The sequence below is a fragment of the Desmodus rotundus genome, chromosome X (genome assembly GCF_022682495.2).
Source record: "Desmodus rotundus isolate HL8 chromosome X, HLdesRot8A.1, whole genome shotgun sequence".
In the NCBI taxonomy this organism is placed as follows: domain Eukaryota; kingdom Metazoa; phylum Chordata; class Mammalia; order Chiroptera; family Phyllostomidae; genus Desmodus; species Desmodus rotundus.
The window spans coordinates 65,613,342-65,640,004 of NC_071400.1; the positions used below are offsets into that span (position 1 = coordinate 65,613,342).

At 38.6% G+C, this 26,663-nt stretch overlaps 1 protein-coding gene across 3 annotated transcripts in view; it reads right to left on the bottom strand.

The window, feature by feature from the left end:
* CCNB3 (cyclin B3) overlaps window positions 1–22,101 on the bottom strand; it is a 73,937-nt gene extending 51,836 nt beyond the window's left edge. For 2 of the 3 annotated variants that reach the window (XM_053917558.2, XM_024580121.4), the window contains exons 1-3: window positions 22,006–22,101; window positions 4,128–4,265; window positions 462–548 (exon numbers count right to left, since the gene is read on the bottom strand). In XM_053917558.2, the coding sequence (XP_053773533.1) occupies window positions 462–548; window positions 4,128–4,229 (189 nt within the window). In that variant the 5' untranslated portion in view covers window positions 4,230–4,265; window positions 22,006–22,101. The remainder of the gene's footprint in view (window positions 1–461; window positions 549–4,127; window positions 4,266–22,005) is intronic. The other variant, XM_053917557.1, reaches the window with a different exon arrangement.
* Between the last annotated feature and the right edge of the window lie 4,562 nt (window positions 22,102–26,663).

The window sequence follows — 26,663 nt, forward strand, 5'->3', positions numbered from 1 at the left end:
ACTGGAACTTAATGCCTGGGGGCCAGGAACGCTGGCTAAGCTCAGTACTATGCAACAGAAAAAGAAAATGTCCTCTCCCAAATACTCGTAGTGCTTGAATTGATAAACATTGCCTAGACTATAACAAATCCAGAAGTACTTACCTTCAAGGCCTAGGCAACCAGTTGACCCACCTCTGGACTTTGTATAAATGCAAGATCCCATAGTTCTCACTTATCTACAATTTCATATCTAATAACCACTCTATCTGTTGCTTCCAGAGAACTCCACCAATTAACCCAGATGTGTGTGCCCGAGGAGAGCCCCTGCAATTTCTGAAATTGGGTCATTGATTCCAATAAAAATCACCTCTCAACATTCCAGAAAGGGACAGAGTCTGGTAAACTGAAAAGGACTCCCAAGGAAGAGTTTGTCTAAACCTTACACAACATCACAGCAGAGGATTGGACTAGTATACTCACATTGGTGAGATCTTCCAAAGCTGATCTCTTTTTGAGAGGTCCCTGAGGTGAAGATGAAGATATCTTTGCTTGGTACTTCTCCCCTCTCTAAAAAAGTAAAAAAAGTAAATGAGTATATCCAATTGTGAACAGACTTTTTCAGGGACTTTGAGTCATCTTTGGGGCTCAAGGGGGCAACTCCAGAATCTCCAAGCAACTGTGGATGCATATAATAAACCCCAATAAACTACAAGAAAAGGAAATTTTGACATTCTCTGCTGCTTAGAGAACCCCTGGAGGAGGTAATTATTGATGATGGGGACAAGGCTGTGAGGAGACAAGATGACCTTCAGTGTAACTCTTAGAATGGGCAAAATAGCTTGATAAAGTTAATTTTTCCTCTTACTTCTCTCACATTTATTGTTATACTATCCAATATTAACAACCACATATACTTTTAAACCAATCATATACTTTTAAAATATGATTACTGAATATTTACAATTTATATAGACTTTTTTATATAAACAGTGTAACTGTGTGTACACTGTTAGTCTTTTATCTTGTTCACAATAAATAATCCTAGTGCAAATAATTAGTAAAAAATTAAAATATTATTTTCTCACAAGTTAGCTAAAAAATAAACTGCCAATCTGTTATCTAACTCCTACTTAATATTACTGGTAGAAGTAATCAGCCCTAAATAAAGTTCACAGGTGAAATTGAACTCAATAAAAATTTATATTTACATACAATGGAGTAAAAACAGTCTCTTCAATAAATGGTGCTGGGAAAGTTGGACAGGTACATGCAAAAAAATGCAACTAGACAACCAACTTATGACATACACAATTAACTCAAGATGGATAAAAGACTTAAATGTAAGTTGCAAAACCATAAAAATCCTAGAAGAAACCATAGGCAGCAAAATCTCAGGCATCTGCCAGAGCAATATTTTTGTTAACATGTCTCCTAGGGCAAGGGAAACACAGGAAAAAGTAAACAAATGGGACTGCATAAACTAAAAAGTTTCTGCACAGCAAAAGAAACCATCAATAAAATGAAAAGGGAACCCACTATATGGGAGAACATATTTGCCAATGATACATCTGATAAGGGGTTAATCTCCAAAATATATAAAGAACTTATACAACTCATCACCCAGGAGATAAACAATCCAATATCCAATTAAAAGTGGGCAAAGGACCTGAATAGACACTTCTCCAAAGAAGACATACAGATGGCAAATAGACATATGAAAAAAATGTTCAATATCACTAACCATCAGAGAAATGCAAATTAGAACTACAATGAGGTATCACCTCACTCCTGCCAGAATGGCTACTGTCAATAAATCAACAAACACCAAGTGCTGACAAGGATGTGGAGAAAAAGGAACTGTTCTTCACTGTAGGTGGGAACACGGACTGGTGCAGCCACTGTGGGAAACAGTATGGAATTTCCTCAAAAAATTAAAAATAAAACTACCTATTGACCCACCGATCACACTTGTGGAAATATATCCTAAGGATCCCAAAACACCAAATCAAAAGAATATATGTACCCCTATGTTCATAGCAGTGTTATTTACAATAGCCAAGATCTGGAAACAGCCCAAGTGCCCACCAGTAGATGAGAGGATAAAAAAGCTGTGGTACATTTACACAGTGGAATACAATGGGCTATAAAAAAGAAAGAAATTTTACCCTTTTCCACAGCATGGATGGACCTGGAGATTACTAGAACCAGAGGCATGGATGCATGGAACAGACTGACAAATGTCAGAGGGGACGGGGTGGGGGACTGGATAAAAGAAGGTGAAAGAACATATATGCACAGCCCATGGACACAGCCAATAGTGTGGTAAAGGCCAGGGGAAGGGGAGGTGGTGGTTGGGTGAAGGTGGGCAAAAGGTGGGCAAATGGGGGACATCTGTAATAGTGTCAATAATCAAATTTTTTAATAACTTTATTTATTTATTTTTATTTATTTTTATTCACTTACAATTGTCTGCATTTTCTCCCATCCCTCCACCCCACCACAGCCAGTCCCACCTCCCTCCCCCACCTCTACCCTCCCCATTGATTTCATCCTTGTGTCCTTTATAGTATCTCCTATAGACCCCTCTCCCCACTATCCCTTCCCCACTCCCCTGTGGCTATTGTTACAATGTTCTTAACTTCAATGTCTCTGGTTATATTTTGTTTGCTTTTTTCTTTTGTTGATTATGTTCCAGTTAAAGGCGAGATCATATGGTATTTGTCCCTCACCGCCTGGCTTATTTCACTTAGCATAATGTTCTCCAGTTCCATCCATGCCATTGCAAAGGGTATAAGCTCCTTCTTTCTCTCTGCTGCGTAGAATTCCATTGTGTAAATGTACCATAGTTTTTGGATACACTCGTTTGCTGATGAGCACTTAGGTTGCTTCCAGTACTTGGCTATTATAAATTGTGCTGCTATGAACATTGGGGTGCATAGGTTCTTTTGGATTGGTGTTTCAGGGTTCTTAGGGTATAATCCCAGCAGCAGAATTGCTGGGTTAAAGGGCAGTTCCATTTTAGTTTTCTGAGGAAATTCCATAGTGTTTTCCACAGTGGCCGCACCAGTATGCATTCCCACCAACAATGTACTAGGGTTCCCTTTTCTCCACATCCTTTCCAACATTTGTTTGTTGATTTGTTTATGTTGGCCTCTCTGACTGGTATGAGATGGTACCTCATTGTGGTTTTAATTTGCATCTCTGTGATGGCTAGTGATGCTGAGCATCTTTTCATATGTGTCTGGCCCCTCTGTATGTCTTCCTTGGAGAAGTGTCTGTTCAAGTCCTTTGCCCAATTAATTAAATTTTTAAAAAAATATTTAGATTTACAAAATGTGCCCCAAGAAAGTTGCACTTGGAAAAATCCCTACCACCAAAGAAAACTTACAATGGCAGAACTCTAATCAGAAAATTTGATATAGACAAAAATCTGATAAATGTGTCAAAAATTTCTTGCCAATTTACATAGGAAAAAATTTGGACTTTCCATGAAAATCATTTTGGTAAAATTAAAATGAAATTTATTAGAAAATGTTTATCTGTACTGAGAGGAAACTAATCAAGGAAATTAAATTGACCTAATAATGTTTGCCCTATGAAATGCTCTCTTATTGATAATTTGTAAGTATTAGTAAAATTCTGATTACAATATGTATAACAATGAATGAACAGAGAACATCCCAGGATTGGAATGAGTATGTCAAACTACCCATAAGGTCAAAACAGCAGAGCCAAAATTGATCCATTTTTCAAATTTAAAAAAAAAAGCTTGATAATACATTTGTTGACTCAATCTTTATACTCTCCCCAGGATGTACTAAGCAGCCTCCTGGAAAGGTGCTTTGAGAGTCTTAGAGGTAGTAAAAGTGTGAATATTATCATTACAAGAGCTGAATATTGTTTGCTTTTGAAAATTGCAGAGGGTGGCCTTCATTTCGGCCATGCTTTTATGGGAAAGCAAAGTTCACACTTTTCCCCCCAATTTCTAATTTGCTGGTCTTCTCCAATTACAAGGGCCCCCATCCCTTCCCTCCTTCTCAAATTAAACCACACATATTCTGAAAGATTTAAGGGTGAGGATAGGGACTAAGCTAGCACAGGAAGAGGCTATTCGAGACATTGTTGGGGAAGATAGCTTGCTCTAACCTTTTCAGATTGGCCATGATCACTGGGCACAATTTTGCTGAACTGAGATTTCTTAGTCTCATGTTTGGAGCTTCCGAGTGGTAGTGGCAGTGGCAACGGCATCTCTTACAGATTGGGCAGTGTCTATCCAAAGCAGAGCTGCAATCAAAAAGAGACTTTTAGAAACACCTTTCACTAGAAACATCACATAATTCTCTGGAGACTCTTGAGAAAACCCAAACTTTCTATAGCATCCCTAGGAGAAAACAGACTTTGAGTTAGGCAAATCTGGGTTCAAATATTGGTTTTACTACAATTAACCTTGGGCAAATGACTGAAAGTTTCTGGGGTCCAGTTATCTCCTCTATAAAATGGACATAAGTATACCTACCTCTGCAGGGCACTGTTCAAATTAAGTGAGATGCTCCATGTAAAAAGCCCAGCACAGTACCTGCCATCCCCTGTGGGCCCTGGAATTACAGCCTAGCCCCTAATTTAGGCCTAGGAACGTTGATGACAACTGACGTGATTTACATTGAAAACAATCAAGAATGTGACCGGTCATATAGTATGGAGGCTAGCTGGTAGGATTAACGTTCTTTAACAGAAATTATAATGCTACTGAGAAGATACAAGAATGCACTGCACACACCCATATGCACAACAGGCTAGAGAGTATTCATGGGCTGCATTCAAACAGAAGAAACTGTTAGCATAACAATTTAACAGACATTATAACAGTTGGGAGAATACTACCTTCACCCCATCTCAGTGTGGGACCCCATTCTATATTTCTTAAGGTGTGTGTAGTTTGTGAGTCCTTAATAGTTAGAATACACTTATGTGTCTTACAATCGAATACATTATTAGGAGGAATCATTTTTTCTTTGATACACAAAAATGTGACCTTCCAACCCCACTCACATTCATCACCAAGTTCGACTGCATTTGACAAAAAGCCTTCCCTAAGAGAAACCCTAAGGCGATGCAACAAACTTACCACTATGTACCAGATACTTCAGGCAATAGAGATAGAAACACAAATAAATCATGGATCTTATCCTAAAACTATTCACATGCATAGTTCTAATAGTAACATAAAAATGTGAGAAATGATTTCACAAAGGTAGATACAAAGTACTAGAGAAATATAATGGAATATAGAGGTTATATTTGACCTGGACTTAAACGACAACAACGTTCCCAAGTAGACTATGGGCATTTTCCAGGCAAAGAAAGCCTGAGCCCAGGCAAGGCAAACACTGGAACATGCGGAGCACAGAAGGTTCAGGGATATCCAGATTGTCTGAGTGCAGAATATAAAGAATATGCTAGGGAGGAGTTAGAAAGAGAAGGTAACAAAGGGAAGCAGAGAAGACAATGGCTTGAGGGGAAGGTTTAATTAAGAAAGAATTTGAGTTTTGCTTTGGATGGAGAAGCATTTCAATATTAAACATTTTGTCACTGAGAAAAAGTCAGTACAAGTATGTGCCTTCACATTTATTACCTCAGTGATCCTCACAACAAAACTGTTTCCATTTTATAGTCCCAGATGAGTTAAGTGACTTAATACACAGGACAAGCTATTAAGCTGTATAGATCACCCAGCTCTTTCTAAAAAACCAAGAAGGCTCTCCAAAGACACTAAAAACCATTTCAAAACAGTCCATGGTCCAACATGAAAGGCTCTAGTGTAGTAGTGAAAGAAAATAGAATTAGCACAGGCTTTTAAAAAAAGAAGCAATTAGGCTTTTAAATCAGCCAAATTAGCATCTTTGAGTCTCAGCTTTTCTTTTGCAAAAGAGCTATACCATCATTTACTTGCAGAGGCATCCTGTGGCTCAAATGGAAATTTGTACCTGAAAGCATAAGCATGGTAGGCACTCAGAATAAACGGTGGGTATTACTCTTCTCTTCCTCCAAATCCAAAACTATTTTCTATCTCATCCTTCAAAACTTAGCCAAGCAGCAATAAAGCTAAATTGGGTGAACCAACCCCTAACTGCACTGTATGAAAACCATTTACTCCACTATTGTTATTCACACCTCATACAACTTCATGTTCTGAAACCTCTGTCTTTCAAGGGAAAAGAGAAAAAAATCGGACTGGAGTAAAAAAGGCTAAATACTTCCAGCTGATAATGTCACAGATTAATTAGACCTCAGAAAAAAAGTTATTCACAGTATGGTCATACACCACCTTCACTGTCCTGAACAAATCACTTGCTTTGGGGAACACACACTGATTTAAGTAGCTAATTTCCCTGCCACTAGGAGGGGGGATTGGAACAACTAAAAACATGCTTTCATAAAAGGGCACTCTCTGCAATACACTCTGGACTTCTACCACCTCCAAAATGCTGAGCCTTACTTGAACAAGAAAATTAGAATCCTTTCCACTTTTCAGATTCTACATCTTGAAGACCTCATTGGGCATCCCAGAGCAGCACTGAAACCCATAGGGGCAAATCAACTCTTTTACAAGCCCAAATTGTTCAGACTCCAAAACTGTAGATCAAGACAGTCTACAGGAAACAGTAGCAACTTCATTTTATATATAAAGGCAGGTTATAGACAGCAAGACATTAGGGAGAGAAGGCATCATGGTTTGTGTCAATGAAAGCAGCACTAGGCTGGAAAGAATGCCTAGGGTCTAGTTCTGACCCTGCTTGTAGCTAGCTGGGTGACACAGGGCAAGTCCCTTTTCTCTCCCTAGGCTTCATTTCTCCATTTAATAAAATGAGGCAATGGGACCAGTGCCTCCATACTCTTCAAACAGTGGTCAATGGTCTGGCAACATTAGCATCACATGGACCCTTTTAGCCCTTTAAAATCTCAGGCACCAAGCTAGGCCTTACTAAATAGAAATAGGCAAGTTAATATCCCCAGGTGATTTGTATACACTTTAAAGTTTTAAGAAGCAAGGTTCTAAGGCCCCTTCGACCTCTGGCCTTCTATGATTCTAATCACATAGTAGAGAGCAATGGGCAAACCAGAGCTGAAGGGATTGGAAGCAGAGATAAAAGAGTGGAGGTATAAGGATAACAAGGGAAAAAGGACACATTTCCATCAACCTATACTTCAAGACATCCCTCAAGTAACATTCTCTGACTTAATTACATCGTCTTGTGGATGAAATCGATCCGGCACACTTTCACTTGTGAAAAGGCGTTTTGTAGATGTACTTATTCAGGCATGTGTACTGGATGCTCCATCTAAAAGACAGGACCCAGTCTCATTTGCTTTGCCAACTCACCCTCTAATACACACTCTGGGCCCAAGCTCGTACAAGGCTCACCCCGCAGACTGCTGACTGGCAGGAGAACAAAACAAAGGTTTCCTGACAGGGACGCCATGCACCTCGGCACAAGAGGACAGAGTGTAGCAAGGGGCAGGCATGACGTTCAAGGACCAACAAGCATGCGACAGAGCCAGACTTTCGAGCGGTTGTACAAACCCAAAGGCATTTACCTCACATCGAGATTGGGGGGAAAACAGGAAAGACCATGGATGCACTCCTAGACCAGGAGCGGCCAGGGAAATAAATGGAGCACCAGGTCGCAGCGACCATCGTTTGTAGCCTGTTCTGTGCTCCCCCCAATCCACCAGTGGCAAATTTTGAAAATTACAGCCCTAGAGAAAGCACAGTGGCGATTGGCCATCAGAGGCCAATCAGTGTGCAGAGTTGGGACCTGACCACGCCCAGCAAGGAGGGACTGGGCTAGGGGTTAATTGAACTCTGAGACTAAAGGATAACATCAGGGAGGGGTTTCCAGGACAATTGGTTGGAAGGGACAAGTTTCACTAGCTGGAGTACTGGAACTTTTTAAAGAGGTATTTTCATTTAAATAACCCTGCTGGATGAGGAGGAGAGCAGCTGTACAATGTAGGTTCACATCAGTTAAAACATTAATATTAATCACCCTTTGCAGAATCAAACATAAACTCCTACTGGCTTCACAAATGACCTTGTGATGGGAAGCAGAGCAGAAATCATTGCCCCTATTTTATGGGTAAGTCCCCAAAGTGCAGAGAGCTAATAGTAGTAGCTAACATTAATTCAGTGATAGCTCTGTACTAATTGTTATATTTTTTATTGTCATAAACCCTGTCCAAAAGATACTTTGTTTATTGATGTATAATTAACATATTATATTAGTTTCAGATATACAACATAATGATTCGGTATTTGTATATATTACAAAATGATCATCACAGTAAGTCCAGTTAAACATCCATCACCTCATTTTGGTTTTTTTTTCCACCACTCCCACCCACCCCAGCCATGCCCACCTCCCACCCTCGATCCTATCCTCCTTTGATTTTGTCCATGTGTCCTTTATACATGTTCCTTGATGACCCTTCCCCTTTTTCCCCACTTATCCTCTCCCACCTCCCCTCTGGTTATTGTCAGTTTGTTCTTTATTTCAATGTCTCCGGTTATATTTTGCTTCCTTGTTTGTATTGTTGATTAGGTTACACTTATATGTGAGATCATATGGTATTTGTCTTTTACTGGCTGGCTTATCTCACTTAGCATAATGCTCTCCATATCCATCCATGCTGTCGTGAAGGGTAGGAGATTCTTCTAAAAGATAGGTACTTTTATTACTGCCATTTTACACCTAACAAAATTGTAGCTTGCTAACTGCCCAATATCACAAAGTTATATTATGGCAAAGCAGGTACTACAACCCAGATATTCTCATTTACTTCATTTATACAATAATTTTTCATTCAAAAATATCTATTGAGCCCTGGCTGGTGCGGCTCAGTGGATTGAGTGCCAGCCTGCAAACCAAAGGGTTGCTGGTTCAATTCCCAGTCAGGGCACATGCCTGGGTTGCAGGCCAGGTCCCCAGTAAGGGACACACTAAAGGCAACCACACATTGATGTTTCTCTCCCTCTCTTTCTCCCTCCCTTCCCCTCTCTAAAAATAAATAAATAAAATCTTAAAAAATATATCTATGAGCACCTGCTGTGTTCCATGAACTAGAAAAAATATGTATGAGTAATTGACAAAAAGACTGGAAGAATGTATAGCCCTGCCCTGTCCTCTGGGGAGGCAAAGAGAAATGGAGATGCCAGGAATAATATCTAGGACTTCCTTCATATACAGCAGATACTCCACCACTAAATTATATCCCTACTTTTATTATTAGCCCATTCTCTTTTTAGTATCATAGTTTCTACATTAAAGGTAAAATATTTACATAATCCCAGGTCCTCTTCACTTTTTAAAAGATTTTATTTACTTATATTTAGAGGGAGGGAAAGGGAGGAAGAAAGAGAAGGAGAGAAATATCGATGTGAGAGAGAAACATTGACAGGTTGCCTCCTGTAGGTGCCCCGAACAGGGATTGAACCCACAACCTAGGTATGTGCCCTGACCAGGAATCAAACCCACAACCTTTTGGTGCACAGGATGATGCTCCAACCAACTAAGCCACCTAACCAGGGTGCTATTTGTAATTTTTAAATTTATATCCTCACTCAAGAATGCAAGGTCTGTTACTAAAAGGACCATATCTCTTATGCTCTATCTCCAGTGATTAGCATTAATAACAGTTCACATTTATTAATTGCTTACTACATGTTTGACACTGTTCTGACGCTGACATCAATACAGTGAAGTGTTAATAACCCCATTTTGCAGAAGAGCAATTTGAAGTACAGTGAAATTTAGTAACTTGCCTAAGGTTACACAGCTAATACGTTATTAGACTGAAATTTAAATCTAAGCAGTCTGATTCCAGAGACCAAACACATAAGCATACCCACATCCTTGAGACATGATTGAAAATATTTGTTAACTGAATGAGTATCTTACTTTAAGGGTCATAACTGTGAACAAATGTCTCACTTGGATGCACTATAAAGGAAATATAATATTAACCCAAGTCACTATATGTCTTCTTTAATCAAGAGAGGAAAAAGTCCTTCTACCAAAACTAGAGTAACACAAAAATCGCAAAATAAGCAATTTCATTTTTCCTAGCATGGTGATGGATGTTAACTAGACTTACGGTGGTGATCATTTCACAATACATACAAGTATTGAATAATTATGTTATATGCCACAAAGTAATGTTGCATGTCAATTATACCACAATTTTTAAAACATTAATGAGTGTAAGTTAAGATTTTTCCAAAATTTTTTAAATTTGTTTTCCTCTCAACCTTCACATCTATTAACTTAACCTTTCCTTTAGGTAACTGAGAAAAGGAGAGACAGCCTTTTGACTCCATAATTTTCCAATATTTCCCTCCTCCCAGGCATACAACATTCTCATAAACTCTTCTATGTACTCCCCCCTACACCACTGTCTTAAAACCTGATAGAAAAGATCTGCTATTATCTACCTTACTTTACATGAAAATATATTTCAGATGGATGCAAGATTTAATTGGAAAAATGAAACCATGGAAATACTAGACAAAAATATTAAAAAATATTTTTATAAACTCACTGAAGGAAAAACCTATCTAAACAGGACCAAAAATCTAGAGACAGCAAAAGGATGGATAACTTTAAGTAGAAATTTTATTTTTTTAAATTTTAGTAGGTAGAAATTTTAATTTTTTTGACGAAATAAACAGAAAACAAAAATAAAGTTTAAAAGCCTGACAACAGACTGGCAAAAACATTGGCAACACAAATGACAGAAAAATAATTTTCAAAATGTACAAAGAGAACTTGATGCTCAACAATAAGAAATGAAACACCCACCAAAAATTGTGGCAAAAAAAAGATAATTAGAGAAGAAATACAAATGGTCAATAAACATGAAAATATGCTCAGTTTTGTTAAAAATAAATGCAGATTAAAACAGCAATACATTGTTTTTGTTCAGGACACTGGCAAATGTTAAATAGATTAATAACTCCTGCTGGTAAGAGGGTGGGTAAACAGACATTTTTATCCACTGTTGGCAGGAGTAAAATCTGCTATAAACTTTGGGAGGGTTATTTGAAAATACCTATTAAATCTTAAATGTTTGAATCCTTTTACCCAGAGATTCTACTTCTAGTAATCTTTCCTACAAAAATACTTATTTCAAAAAATAAGGCTGAAAATTTCCAAAAATGTATAAATAAACCTACAGATTCAAATTCCAAATAGGACAAACCCAAAGAAATTCAAACAAAGGCACATCATAATCAAACTTCTGAAAGCTAAAGACACAGAAAAATACTTGAAAGCAGCAAGAGAGAAATGACACATTTCTAATAGGGGCACAATTTTTTGAATGACAATAAATTTCTTATCAGCAACCATGCAAGCCAGGAAGAGGTGACATTGTATTTTCTAAGTACTAAAAGAAAAAGAGCTGTCATCTCAGAATTCTCTATCCAAGGAAAATGTCCTTCAGGAGGAATGGGGAAATCAAGTCATTCTTGGATGCCCACCTTAAAAAATAGAAAGTTCATAAAGTAAAGACAAAAGTAATAGAAAGAATCTTATGAATCTGATGACATCAAGATGAAAGAGCAGTGGAAAGAGCAAAAATATAGGTAGATCTAATAGACTTTCATTCTGATGTTGTTCTCTCAACTATATTAGACAATTATAGCATAAATTATAGCAATGCCTACTGTGGTGCTCAATGTACGTAGAGGAAATGTTTAAAACAATAAATAGATGAAGAACGGTAAAGGGAGGAAAGGTTTCTACACATCCCTCAAACTAGTGAAATGTTAACTCCGACAGACAGTGATAAGTTGTGTATGAAGGGGTCCCAAAAAACCCCAGAATTATCTTCTGGAAGGTGGGTCCCTTGTAGTATATATAGGCTTCTCCTGCTAGATGAGTGTTCTAGGAGCCATCTGTTATCAGTGTACTAGTGGCATTATTGTGAGAGGCTGCATTATTCAGTAAAATTTTTTGAAGACTCTTTCATTGTGTTTGCCCATTTCATGATGGGTGATTAACGAGCACACCTGCCCACACTGCACTGAGTGTTCAGGAGTTTTTGACGGAAAAAACGGCATGACTCCTGTGCCTCACCCTCCCTATTCACCTGATCTTGCCCAGAGAGACTTCTTTTTTCATCTGAATCATAGGGATGCCAGAAGGAGAAGACAAAGACCAAGAAATTGAAAACTTATTTGAACAAATAATGAAGGAAAACTTCCCCAATCTGATGAAGGAAATAGACTTCCAGGAAGTCCTGGAAGCTCAAAGAGTCCCAAAGAAGTTGGATCTAAGGAGAAACACACCAAGACACATCATAATCAAATTACTCAAGATTAAAGATAAGGAGAGAATTTTAAAGGCAGCAACAAGACAGGAGAGTGTTATCTACAAAGGAGTTCCCATAAGACTAGCAGATGATTTCTCAAAGGAAACCTTACAGGCAAGAAGGGGCTATAAAGAAGTATTCAAAGTCATGAAAAGCAAGGACCTACAACTTAGATTACTCCATCCAGCAAAGCTATCATTTAGAATGAAAGAGCAGATAAGGTGCTTCCCAGATAAGGTCAAGTTAAAGGAGTTCATCATCACCAAGCCCTTATTATATGAAATGTTAAAGAACCTTATCTAAGAAAAAAAAGATCAAAACGATGAACATTAAAATGACAACAAAAGAGAAGAACCAAGATGGCGGCGTAGGTAGACACATTGCGCCTCCTCGCACAACCAGAACTGACAGAAAATCAAACAGCAAGGAAGTCCGACATCAAGGAAATAAAAAATAAACATTAATCCAGACTGGTAGGAGGGGCGGAGACGGGCAGCGGGGGCGGAGAGGACTCACGTTGCCGTGGCGGGACCGAGACTGGCGGAGGGAGTGTGGGACCAACAGGGCAGGCAGTCTGACCACTAGCAGACCCTGCAGCCCCACATTCATGCACAGATAAACCGGACAAACGGCGGGGATCAAAGCGGGCTCCAGCAAGGGGAAATAAAGCCTCAAACCTCTGATTGAAAGAGCCTGTGGGGGTTGGGGAGGCAGCAGGAGAGACTCCCAGCCTCACAGGAGAGGTCGCTGGAGAGACACACAGGGGTCTAGGGTGTGCACAATCCCACCCACTCGGGAACCAGCACCAGAGGGGCCCAGTTTGATTGTGGGTAGCGGAGTGAAAGATTGAAATCCTCTGGAGAGTGGAGCGGGCGCCATTGCTCCCTCTCGGCCCCTCCCCCACATGCAGGGCAGCAACCAGAATTAACCCACCCCGATGAACACCTAAGGCTCCGCCCCTTAAAGTAACAGACGCGCCAAGACCAAAAAAAAAAAAAAAAAAAAAAAAAAAAAAAAAAGGCCCAAATGACACAACACTTCAAAGCTCCAGAAAAAATACAACTAAGCGAGAAAGAGATAGCCAACCTATCGGATGCACAGTTCAAAACACTGGTTATCAAGATGCTCACAGAATTGGTTGAATCTGTTCGAAAACCAGATGAAAAAATGAAGCCTATGCTAAGAGAAACAAAGGAAAATGTACAGGGAACCAATAGTGATGCGAAGGAAACTGGGACTCAAATCAATGGTGTGGACCAGAAGGAAGAAAGAAACATCCAACCAGAAAAGAAAGAAGAAACAAGAATTCAAAAAAATGAGGAGGCTTAGGAACCTCCAGGACATCTTTAAATGTTCCAACATCCGAATTATAGGGGTGCCAGAAGGAGAAGAGGAAGAACAAAAACTTGAAAACTTATTTGAACAAGTAATGAAGGAGAACTTCCCTAATCTGGCAAAGGAAATAGTCTTCCAGGAAGTCCAGGAAGCTCAGAGAGTCCCAAAGAGGCTGGACCCAAGGAGGAACACACCAAGGCACATCATAATTACATTACCTAAGATTAAGCAGAAGGAGAGAATCTTAGAAGCAGCAAGAGAAAGGGAGACAGTTACCTACAAAGGACTTCCCATAAGACTGTCAGCTTATTTCTCAAAAGAGACCTTACAGGCAAGAAGGGGCTGGCAAGAAGTATTCCAAGTCATGAAAGGCAAGGACCTACATCCAAGATTACTGTATCCAGCAAAGCTATCATTTAGAATGGAAGGGAAGATAAAGAGCTTCTCAGAGAAGGTCAAGTTAAAGAAGTTCATCATCACCAAGCCCTTATTATATGAAATGTTAAAGGGAGTTACCTAAGAAAAAGAAGATCAGAAATAGGAACAGTAAAAATGAAAGCAAACTCACAGTTATTAACGACCACACCTAAAACAAAAACAAGAGCAAACTAGGCAGACAACTAGAACAGGAACAGAACCAGAGATGGAGATCACATGGAGGGTTGTCAATAGGGGAGTGGGAGGGGAAGGGGGGGGAAGGTACAGAGAATAAGTAGCATAGATGATAGGCGGAAAATAGACAGGGGGAGGGTAAGAATAGTGTAGGAAATGTAGAAGCTAAAGAACTTATAAGTATGACCCATGGACATGAACTATAGGGGGGGAATGTGGGAGGGAGGGGGTGGGCAGGATGGAGTGGAGTGAGGGGGGGGAAATGGGACAACTGTAATAGCATAATCAATAAATATATTTTAAAAAATGACAACAAACTCAGAACTATCAACAACTGAACCTAAAAACAAAAACGAAAACAAGAAAAAGTAAGCCAACAACTAGAACTGGAACAGAATCACAGAAATGGAGATCACATGGAGGGTTATCCATGGAGAGGGGGAGATGGGAGAATGGAGGAAAAATGTACAGAGAATAAGAAGCATAATTGGTAGGCACAAATAGACAGGAGGAGGGAGGTTAAGAATAGTATAGGAAATGGAGAAGCCAAAGAACTTATATGTACAGCCCATGGACATGAACTAAGGGGGGAATGCTAGAGGGAGGGGGATGCAGGGTGGAGGGGGAGAAAGGGGAGAAAAAAATGGGACAACTGTAATAGCACAATCAATAAAATATACTTAAAAAAAGAAAAAAGCCCTCAAAGAGAAACATTTTGCTGATGTGGAAGAGGTGAAACAAAAAACGGCAAAAGCACTAAAAGGCATCAAAATTGAAAAGTTCAAAAACTGTTTTGAGCAGTGGAAAAAACATCTTGATAGGTATATTGCATCAAAAGGAAAGTACTTTGAAGATGAATGAAGTTTAAACATGTAAGAATAATATGCAATTATTTATAAATAAATTCCACTTTGGGGGCCCCCCTCATATGTAATACCTCAGACATGCACTAATAAAGTTATATAAAGAGATATACTCAAAGACACTATAGATAAATCAAAATGTAATCAAAAGAATGTTCAAGTAACTGACTAGAAGGCAGGAAAGAGAAAACATATGGATAAGAAACAGAGGGAATAATGAGAAAACAAAAAGTAAAATGGTGAACTTAAGTCCTAACAGATTAATAATCACATTAAATGTACATTGTTTTAAGTAGAAGAATTAAAAGACAGAGATTGGCAGAGTGGATTTAAAAAACATGATTCAGTGATATGGCATCAAAAAGAAACCTACTTCAAATACAATGACATAAGTAGACTAAAAATTAGAGAGAAAAGATATACCATATATATGTTAATTTTGAAAAAACAGGAATAACTAAATTTATATCAGATAAAGTAAATCTCACAGCAAAGTCAATTACCAGGGACAGAGAGGGATGTTACATAATGTTAAAGGGTCAATCCACCAAGAAGACACAGCAATCGTAAATGTATATACACTAACCAATAGGGCTGGAAAATACATGAAACAAAATCTGACAGAACTGAAAGGAAAAAGTGAAATCCACATTCATAGTTGGAGATTTCAACACTGCATCTCAGTAACTGATAGAACAATTAGATAAAAAATCAACAAGAACTCAACACCACCATCAGCAGAATCTAATAGAAATTTATAAAGTACTTCATCCAATAACAGCAGAATATGCATACCTTCCAAGCTCCCATAGCATATTTACCAAAACAGACTATACCCTCAATCATAAAACAAACCAGCAAATATAAAACAATTGAAATGACAAATGAGTGTGTCCTCTGACCAAATGGAATCAATGACAAAAATAACAGGAATAATCCCCAAACACTTAGAAACTAAACAATGCACCTCATTGTTCAAAGGGGAATTGTTAAGCCAAATAAAAAAATGCATTGAAGTGAATGAGAATGAAAATACCATATATCAAAATTTATGGGATACAATTAGAGCAGTGCTGAAAGGGGAATTTATAGGACTAACTGCCTACATTAGAAAAGAAGAAAAGTCTAAAAGGCAATCTGAGTTTCACCTCAAGTCTAGAAAAAGAAGAACAAAATAAATCCAAAGCAAACATAATGTAGGGAATAATCAAGATAAAAGCAAAAATTGATGAAATCGAAAACAAAAATATCAATAGTGAAAATCAGTGAAACAGAAAGCTGGTTCTTTGAAAAGATCAATAAAATTGGCAAACCTCCAGCAAGACTGACAAATAAAAGATGCAAATTAGCAATATCAGAAATGAAACAAAGGATATCATTACAGACCTTAATGACATCAAAGGATAACAAGGGAATACTATGAGCTGGGTACCTGTAAACTTGACAATTTAATTGAAATGAAAAAATCCCTTAGAAATCAAAAACTACCACAATACACTCAGTATTTAATACATAATTTGAATAATTCCATTCTTTTAAAGAAATTCAATTTGTAATTTTAAAATTATTTTAAAAAGAAGTCTCTAGGCCCAGAATATTTCAATGGAGAATTAAATTCAATGTTTAAAGAATGATTAACATCAGGACTTCCGGTCAAGTGGAGGCATAGGTAGATACACTGTGCCTCCTTGCACAACCAAAAGAAGGACAACAATTTAAAAACAAAAAACGAGAACTAACAGAATATCGAACTGTATGGAAGTCCGACACCCAAGGAGTTAAAGAAGACACATTCATCCAGACTGGTAGGAGGGGTGGAGGCGGGTAGCTCAGTGGAGAGGACTCACGGCAAGGTGGTGGCTGGAGGACCAGGGTGGGCAAGACAGCAGCTGGCAGACCCAGCGAGGTGTCGGATTGTGGAGCAGGGCGGGCAAGGCTGCAGCTGGCAGACTCCCACAACCTAGGGCTCCAGCGCAGGGAAATAAAACCTCAAATCACTGATTGAAAACACCCGTGAGGGTTGAGGCGGCAGTGGGAGAAACTCCCAGCCTGTTGGGAGAGTTCATTGGAGAGACACACAGGATCCTAGAACATACACAAACCCACCCACTCGGGAATGAGCACCAGAAGGGCCCACTTTGCTTATGGGTAGCAGGAAAAGTGACTGAAAACTGGCAGAGAACGGAGCAAGCACCATTGTTCCCTCTCAGAACCCTTCCCCACATACAGAGTCAGAGCGCAGCCCTGGTGCCCCGCCCTGGTGACCACCTAAGGCTCCACCCCTTTACTTAACAGGCCTGCTGAGGGAAAAAAATGGCCCACATGAAAGAACAGATCAAAGCTCCAGAAAAAATACAACTAAGCGACAAACAGATAGCCAACCTATCAGATGCACAGTTCAAAACACTGGTAATCAGGATGCTCACAGAATTAGTTGAATTTTGTCACAAATTACATGAAAAAATGAAGGCTATGCTAAGGGAAATAAAGGAAAATGAACAGGGAACCAATAGTAATGGGAAGGAAACTGGAACTCAAATGAACAGTGTGAACCAGAAGGAAGAAAGAAACATCCAACCAGAAAAGAAAGAAGAAACAAGAATTCAAAAAAATGAGGAGGCTTAGGAACCTCCAGGACATCTTTAAATGTTCCAACATCCAAATTATAGGGGTACCAGAATGAGAAGAGGGAGAACAAAAAATTGAAAACTTATTTGAACAAATAATGAAGAACTTCCCCAATCTGGCAGAGGAAATACAATTCCAGGAAGTCCAGGAAGCTCAGAGAGTCCCAAAGAAGCTGGACCCAAGGAGGAACACACCAAGGCACATCATAATTACATTACCCAAGATGAAAGATAAGGAGAGAATCTTAGAAGCAGCAAGAGAAAAGGACACAGTTGCCTACAAAGGAGTTCCCATAAGACTGTCAGCTGATTTCTCAAAAAAAAAAAAAACCTTACAGGCAAGAAGGGGATGGCAAGAAGTATTCCAAGTCATGAAAGGCAAGGACCTACATCCAAGATTGTTCTATCCAGCACAGCTTTCATTTAGAATGGAAGGGCAGATAAAGTGCTTCTCAGATAAGGTCAAGTTAAAGGAGTTCATCATCACCAAGCCCTTATTATATGAAATGTTAAAGGGAGTTACCTAAGAAAAAGAAGATAAAAAAATATGAACAGTAAAATGACAGCAAACTCATAGTTATTAACAACCACACCTAAAACGAAAACAAAAGCAAACTAAGCAGACAACTAGAACAGGAACAGAACCACAGAAATGGAGATCACGTGGAGGGTTATCAGTGGGGGAATTGGAGGAGGAGAGAGGGAGAAAAGGTACAGAGAATAAGTAGCATAAATGGTAGGTAGAAGATAGACAGGGGGAGGGTAAGAATAGTATAGGAAATGCAGAAGCCAATGAACTTATATGTATAACCCATGGACATGAAATAAAGGGGGGGAATGTGGGTGGGAGGGGGTGTGGAGGGGAGTGAAGGGGGGAAAATGGGACAACTGTAATAGCATAATCCATAAAATATATTTAAAAAAAAGAATGATTAACATCAATTCTATACCATCTCTCTAAGAGAACATTAAGAGGAGGAAACACTTCACAACTTATATGAGAACACTTTTACCATGATACCAAACCATCCAAAGACAGTATGAAAAAAGAAATCTACAGACCAATATCCCTCATAAAAATAGAATCAAAATAAAACATAGAATCCCTCAAGCAAGCTATTGCAAGCAGAATTTAGCCATATATAAAAAGTATATTAAATGCCACGAACAAGTAAAGTTTATTCTAGGGATGCAAGGCTGGTTCAAAAAATCAATCCACGTTACCTACTACATTAATAGGCCAAAGAACCCACATGCACAAAAAGAAAGCTATTAGAGCTAATAAACAAGCTCAAAGGTTCAGGACACAAGATTAATCAATATACAAAACTCGACTGTATTTCTATATACTCGCAAGAAACAATGTGAAAATAAAATTAAGACAATTCTACTTACAATGACATCAAAAATAATAAAAGACTTAGAAAATAAATTTAACAAAAAGAACTTAAGACTTGTACACTGAAACCCACAAAATATCATTGAGAGAAATTAAAGATCTAAACAAATGTAAAGACATCCCATGTTCATTGATTGTGATACTTAATATTGATGGCAATTCTCAAATTGATTTACAGAATCAACACAATCCCTATCAAAATCTGTGTCAAAAAGAGTTAATATTAATGTAGTAGGGCTGAGAATGCTATGTTTTGAAAATCCTGTTTGCAAGGTTGCCGCTTGGCTAGGGTCTGGGAACTTGGATTTGGGGCAGGAGAGTTCCACCATCCTAACTGATGACAGTAGTTCACTGTACCTTAACTGTTTGTGCAAACAATATGATTTATGGTGAACAACAGCTTTCCCCCTGGGACTCTGGAATTTTGGTATGTGCTTGGCAGAGGGTGCCTGCAGGACCAGCCCCCTAATAAAAGCCCTTGGCACTGAGTTTCTAATGAGCTGTCCTCATAAACAGCATTTCCACACAAGTTGTCACAACTATTTACTGCAAAAAGCTATACAAATGAAAGCAGTCACAAAAGACTACATATTGTATGATTCCACTTATATTAAATGTCCAGAATAGGTAAATCTATAGAGACAAAAAGCAGATTACTGGCTACCTAAAGCTAGGGAGGTATAGAGTTGGGGGAGTTGTGATAGCTAAAGTGTATGAGGTTTCTTTTTTTGGTGATGAAAATGTTCTAAAATTGATTATGGTGATGGCTGCACAACTCTGTGAGTACACAAAAATCATTTGTACACTTTATATGGGTGAATTAAATGGCATTTGAATTATGTTTCAATAAAGCTGTTATAAAATCACAGTGGCTAATAAAATATATTGGTTTTTTAAAAAGTCTGTTGAAGACTGGCAAGGAAAGACTCAGTGGAACCTGTTAGGAAGTTGTCTCAATAAGCCAGGCAATTTGGACCAAAATAGTCCAATGTTCTTGGCCATGGCAAAGTATTTCTATATGGTTCTGAGCATCGCAATTCATGAATAACAATTACCACTAATTTTCTTTTTTAAAAAAAAATCAAGATATAATTTACATATAACATTATATTAGTTCCAGGTGTACACACTAATTTTCAATTATGTAAGTATCCTTAAGCACTCAGTAATATATATGAACCTAATGCTATCCCTGGCAGGGTAAATGAAAATGAGTAAAATACAGTCATTCTGTATTTGGAAAGATAAAGCTCATAATGAAATAACTACCGACACACGAAAGAACATGAGAAGTGTCAAAGCAAGGTTAAAATACAACTGCTAAGGATTTCAGAGGACACATGTTGTTCAGCACACTGTTATTGCCAACACAATCACTGTTGTCATATTCAGCCCAGGATCACCAAGGGTGATTACTGAGTGTCTAAGTACATGAGCCACCGTTCAAGTCTATACAGAGTTAGACAAACACTTCTTCCTTTTAACCTAATACATATTTATGATGGTACTACTAAAGAAATATTATATTAATATAAGTATAATATATTATCTATATTATAAATAAATATATTAAATATTAGGTCAATAAATACAACATACATAAAAATGCAGTTTTTAGGATGGAAAAGTTATTTTATAGGGGGTATTCATTCATTCATGGAAGAGTTATTCTATGTGAGGGTTCATCATTTCCCTTTCAATTTGAGGAATGCCTTGGCAAAATGGGTTTTGTTTCTTTTTTTTTACCACATAGTCTCAATTTTATGTGAAATCTAAAAAAAATATCAAACTCATACAGAGAATCCCCCATGATTGTGCATAAGGGGGATTGAGTGAAGGTGGTCAAAATTACAGACTCCCACTTACAAGATAAAAAAAAAGAAAATATTAGCAAGCAGAATCCAGAAGTACATCTTAAGAAACATGCAACCAAACCAATGGGATTTACTGTAGAAATCAAGAATGGTTTTCTATTTAGAAATCTATTAAAATAATTGATTATATTAATTGATTCAAGGAGAAATATGCTCATCTCTATAGATGCTGAAAAGGCATTTGATGAAATTCAATGACCAGTCTCAATTTTAAAAACTCAATAAAAATAAATCAATACTTCTTTAACATGATTAACTATATTTATCTCAGCAAAATGGGGTTTTGTATAGAGTGGTCATGTACTGTGCAGAAATATGTTTTCCAAGCAGCTGCGACTTCCTAGTGGCCACATGAACTCATTACCATCTAGCTTTGAGAGCGACGCACAGAAAGGCTAAGCCTGACATCCCTGCGGCGCAACTACCTGACAAAGCTGAAGACTTAGGACAATCTTCATCCTATTTAAATGTCCCCAAAACCAGGGAGACCCTCAAGGGTGTGTATGGGGGCGGGGGGAAGGATGCCTATAAGTGCTATGAGGGAACCTCAAGAGGTTCATGCTTCCATATTCCCCTCCTCTCCTCCGTAGCCTTTGTTTAAAACATTCACGCACAAATAAAGATACTCTCTTGAGGGAAGGAGAAAAACTGTCATTAATTAATACTATATTTAAATACTTTTCCATCAGATGTAAGAGACAAGTTTGTCGGTTTGACAAGAAAAAAATTCTGATTAACATCCTAGTTTCCTCAGCCACATCTCCAGCTCTGACATGAAACATTTATATATGTACGGCAAAAGTACCCATAACAAACCATAAATGGATTAGAACTAAAGCTACGCATTGGAAAGGAGCTTCTCGCCAGTGAGAAACAGAAACAAGACAAAACAAAACAGAACAGAATAAAACAAACAGATGAAGGGCAGCGGGAGAGGAGACTAACCGCCTCAGAATTACCACCTCAGACCAACCGCCGCAGGACCAACGCTTTCGGACCAACGCTTTCGGACCAACCGCCTCACACTAACCGCCTCACGCTAACCGCCTACAGAAAAACGTTCACAGAGGCGGCGCGCGGACTCTACCATTCTCACCAGCAGGGGGATATAACCGATCAACACTTTTCAGTCAGGCTTGAAACCACCAGATGGGGCCAAATGGTCAGACTAGGAGCTCTTTACCTTTGTTTTCCCCAAGAATTTCTCTATTGCATCTTTGGACTCTAGAAGAAAGAAAAGGCGTGCTTATCTTTGAGCACACAAACATACACCCCCCCCCGAAGACAGTGGAAGTGGCTCATGCCGGAAGTAGCCGAACCACCAATCAAATGGCCTCTCTGGGCTCCACCTTGCCATTAATAAAATCTGGATTAAAATAGTACATGTGTCATAAGGCTGTGTGAGAATTAAATGAGATAATGCATGCAAAACACACCAGGAAAATTTCCAGACATGCAAGATTATAAACTCTGGGGTAACTATCTGTTTTAATAAGCCCTCCAGGTGATTCTCAGGCACGTCTAAATTGTGAAAATTTTTGCTTTATGAAGAATGCTGCCCACTCAAATAGCTAATCAAGTTTTTTTGTCATTATTTCGGATTCCATGACTCCATGGCTTCTGAATTGTTTCCTGCCTGAACTTTCAAAACTGTCATCTGTTCCTTGAGCCAAACTCCGTGGCCAGTATCATGGCGGATACAAAGACAAAAAGACAGAGAACCTGCTCTTGAGGCTTCAGTGTAGGTGATCCAAGAATAGGAAAAGTTTATTAAACCTAATTGTCACAGTATCATTGCATAAACTAAATTAGGTAGGCTAAATCCGAGACCGAAAGATGCTTAGTGGGACTAACAGGCAGACAGTCATTTCATGAAGGCTGATAATTCAGTTCATTTAAATTTCATTTTGCCATTATTCATAATAATTACATTACAAATGCAGGTTCCATATCTATTATCTTAATAGCTCTTTCAAACCAAATACAAAATGAATGCACATTTAAAGTGAGATTTGTATGATTATTCACAAGTTTGTATGGAAAAAAAAGATGTTTGGATAAAATAAACAAGGTTAGAAAATGGATGATGGTGGTTAGGAAAAAAAGCAGGTGACCAAAGCTGCTGTGTTTATCATCTCTATATTTGGCTCTTAAAGACTAACCTAAGTGCATACTACTTCATACATATTCCATTAATGAAGCATATTCTTTTCTTTTTTGACTCTTTGAACATCCTTTCTTCTCTATCTGTCCCTACCGCTAATCAGGACAGGACATTCTGGGAGTCTCAGCAGCTTAAGAGAAAGAAGAGGCAGTGAATATACTGTAACATATGACTGAGCCTCCTTACATTTTCATTACTGGTTTCTCATCCAAATGCTGCTATTGTTTGCTCTTGGTTAGCCTCCAGCATGACAGGACTGGGGTGCCATGGGACAGGGCTCTAATGATCCATAATAGTTCTCTCTTTGTCATTTAAGGGATTTGGTAAGACATTTTCCAGGCCCAGATCACGGTTTTTCCCTTCTGGGCTGGAAGACATAGAGGGTTTGTTGTTTTGTTTTTTTAATCTTAAGGATATACATTCTTATGCTAGAAAAATAAATAAACATTTTCTTTCTTTGCTTCTAATTCCATAGACATGAGCCAGACACAGGAGCTCCAATTTAAACATCAAAATTTCCCCTTAATAAAATGGTGGTAAAGAAAAACACAAGTCCTATACTGTGGATTTTAGGCCATCACTATTGGCAAAGACTCCTTCCTCAACCAAAATTAAAAACTGTATGTATTTAAGATATACAACATAATGATTTGATATAGTCAGGCTTCTCAGAACCCTCTTCTCAACTAGGCTTCAACTTTGGCCTATAAAATCTTCAACTTTCAGGACAATTTTATCTCCCTACATTAAGAGACTTGAACAAATACTAGCATAGTTTCTATCAGCTCAAGGAATGCCCTTAGAATGATGACCCCAGCCTCCTTAACATACCTGCCTGAGAAAGTTCAACATTGCCGAAAGAATTTCCTGTCTGTTTCAACCAAAACCTGTCTATAGACCCCTGGCTCACCTCTCTTTTCTTAGAGAATTTAGAAAACTTGTAATTATAAATCCTTTCTCTGTTCCTTTGAGATATATCTTCCACAATCCAGAAATATCTGTTTCAAGGACCTGGAAGCCACCCCTTTGAAATGTAATCATCAAGAAAGACAGAGCCTCTGTTTTCCAATCTCTATGGAAGGGTAGGATTCTAACTTTGATAAGTACCAGTTAGCAAAGAGAGAGGCCCTGATCACATTGATCAACCTACCTCAGCCCCCCAAATTTCCCTCAATACTTTTCCTTTAGCACACCCCAGCATTTAAAATTTTCCTGCTTTTTGTTTCAATGGAGTTAAGCTCTAGTTATCTAAAGTTTCTCTCCTATTGCAGTAGCCTGAATAAAATCTATCTTGCCACCTTAAAAAAATGTCCAGTTCTGTTTCTCTTTGATGCCATAAATTAAAAAGATAAGAACTGTACAAGGTTAAGACATGCAATCTCAGAGGTAACAGGGAAAAGATCAAATGAAGGTAGACCAAGAATATGAAACTGCATTATTTGGGGGAGGGTCATCTCAACTGATTTTTTATATTCAGATGCATTTATTCTCATGTATGAGGTTAAAGTAGAGACATGTGAAGAAAGGGCAAGGAGAAAACAAAATAAGACTTGGGCACACTGAGAATCATTTGGTTGTGGGCTAGTGTTTCCAAACTGGGGCTAAACTAAAGGCATATCAAAGTACAATGAATAATCTTCTAAAGAATAGTGTAGCCAGAAATCCAGTACTGGCTATAATGGAAAAGAATAAAGAGAGGCTCAAGTCCTTTTATGGCTTGAGGAGTCTCTGAAAGGCTGACCCTGTCCCAAGAGGATTAGCTTTTATTCTGGGCTAATAATGTTTCATGATGAAAGTCAGATCTTGTTGGACCAGTTAGGCACCCAGAATCCTAAGAACACCCAACTTTGGGCTGTCATCTATAAAAATAAACAGCAATATTGTGAAGTAGAAGTTCTAGTGCCAGCTGGTGGTCAAGACTTTAGGAGAGTATGGGGAGTTGAGGAAAGAAACATCTTATGTCAGACTGGAAGGGTCATCACAGCATCCAAATTGACAAGAAAAAATTATTTCAAGGTCTTACGAAATAACCTATTGTAATATTACAAAGGTAGGGGCATCTTCTGACTTCTTTTTGACTAGCTAAGGGGTGTCTTAATGGTGAGGTAAAACCACAGAAGCTGTTAAGGCAGCCTCCAACTTTCTATTTTCATACTTTTATTCAGGATACTCAGAAAGGACTTTAATTAACATTTCTCTATTTCTAATGCTGAACTTCTAGTGGGAAAACCAAATGAAAATAAGCTAAGGTGTGAAAATTAATACTGTTTTGTGAAAAATACAGACCAAACTGGTAATTAATATGATTAGATTGTTCTGGAAATCTAGCAAAAAGAGGAAAGAAAGAAGGATTCAAGGTGTTGTGAACTGGACAAAATGTGAAAGAATTATATGTACCCTCCTACAGAGAACACACGATTGTCATACAGCAGTCAGCCTGAGGTGGTTTTGATATGAAGGGGTATTGAGTTTGCCAGCCTGCTACACTTTTGCTGTGGTTGCTATGGTTTCAGGCATTGTGACCCAACAAACTCTGGTGTCATACCCCAGGGTCATAGGCAGCAGGAAAGGCCTTGGCCCTTCAGTCTTGTCCAACTGCTGACGAGGGTAGCAGCCAGCTGCAGGTGCCCAAGAACTTGGCACTGCCCATATCCATCTAAAGGGGCACATCTCCCTTCTCGGTGGCACATTTTCAGCCAAAAGAAGATAATAACTTCATTATCAAGGTAATGAGTTTATAAATTTTATTTTTTTAGTTTTTTAGAATCTGGTCATGAGGGAACCTCTATGCCTCCCTCTCTTTCTTTCTAGGCTAGTGATCTCTAGCTCTGGAAAGAGAAACTCCCTCTTTTGAGGGTGTGGGAAGCCTTTTCCTAAATCTTTGGGAGAGCTCCAAAGGTCTTGGAGGGTGATAAAGGGTAGGAATGTAGTATTATCATGTGAATGGTAGCTGAGTATAGGAGGAGGGAGGAAGAAGGTGGAGGAGGAACAAGAATGAAGGAGAGAGGGAGGAGAAACAAGGGAGAGAGGGAGGGGAGCAGAGAAAAGGGAAACTGGGGAAAGGAGGAAGACGGGGAGAAAGAGGAGGAAAGAAGAGAGGGGAGAAGAGACGGTGAGAGAGGGAAAATGGAAGGAGGGAAGGGGAGGAAGGGAGGGAAAAGAAAGGGAAAGAAGAGAAGGGAGCTAGAGGTCTAAATCTTGAAGGAAGTTGGAGGAAAAGAATTCAACAGCTCTCTAGTATTTGGCAAAAAGTTTCTCTTGTTAATTAACAAATCCAAGTACCAGGTACCAAAACAATTCTACTGAACTCATAATTGTGTCTTTCTGAACATGGATCTGAGATCTTACACAACAAAAATCAGTTGGGGCTTTTACCAATTTCTTTATATTTTTACTTCTGGGCTGGGGTGGGTGGTGGCAGGGAAGTTGAAGGAAGTTG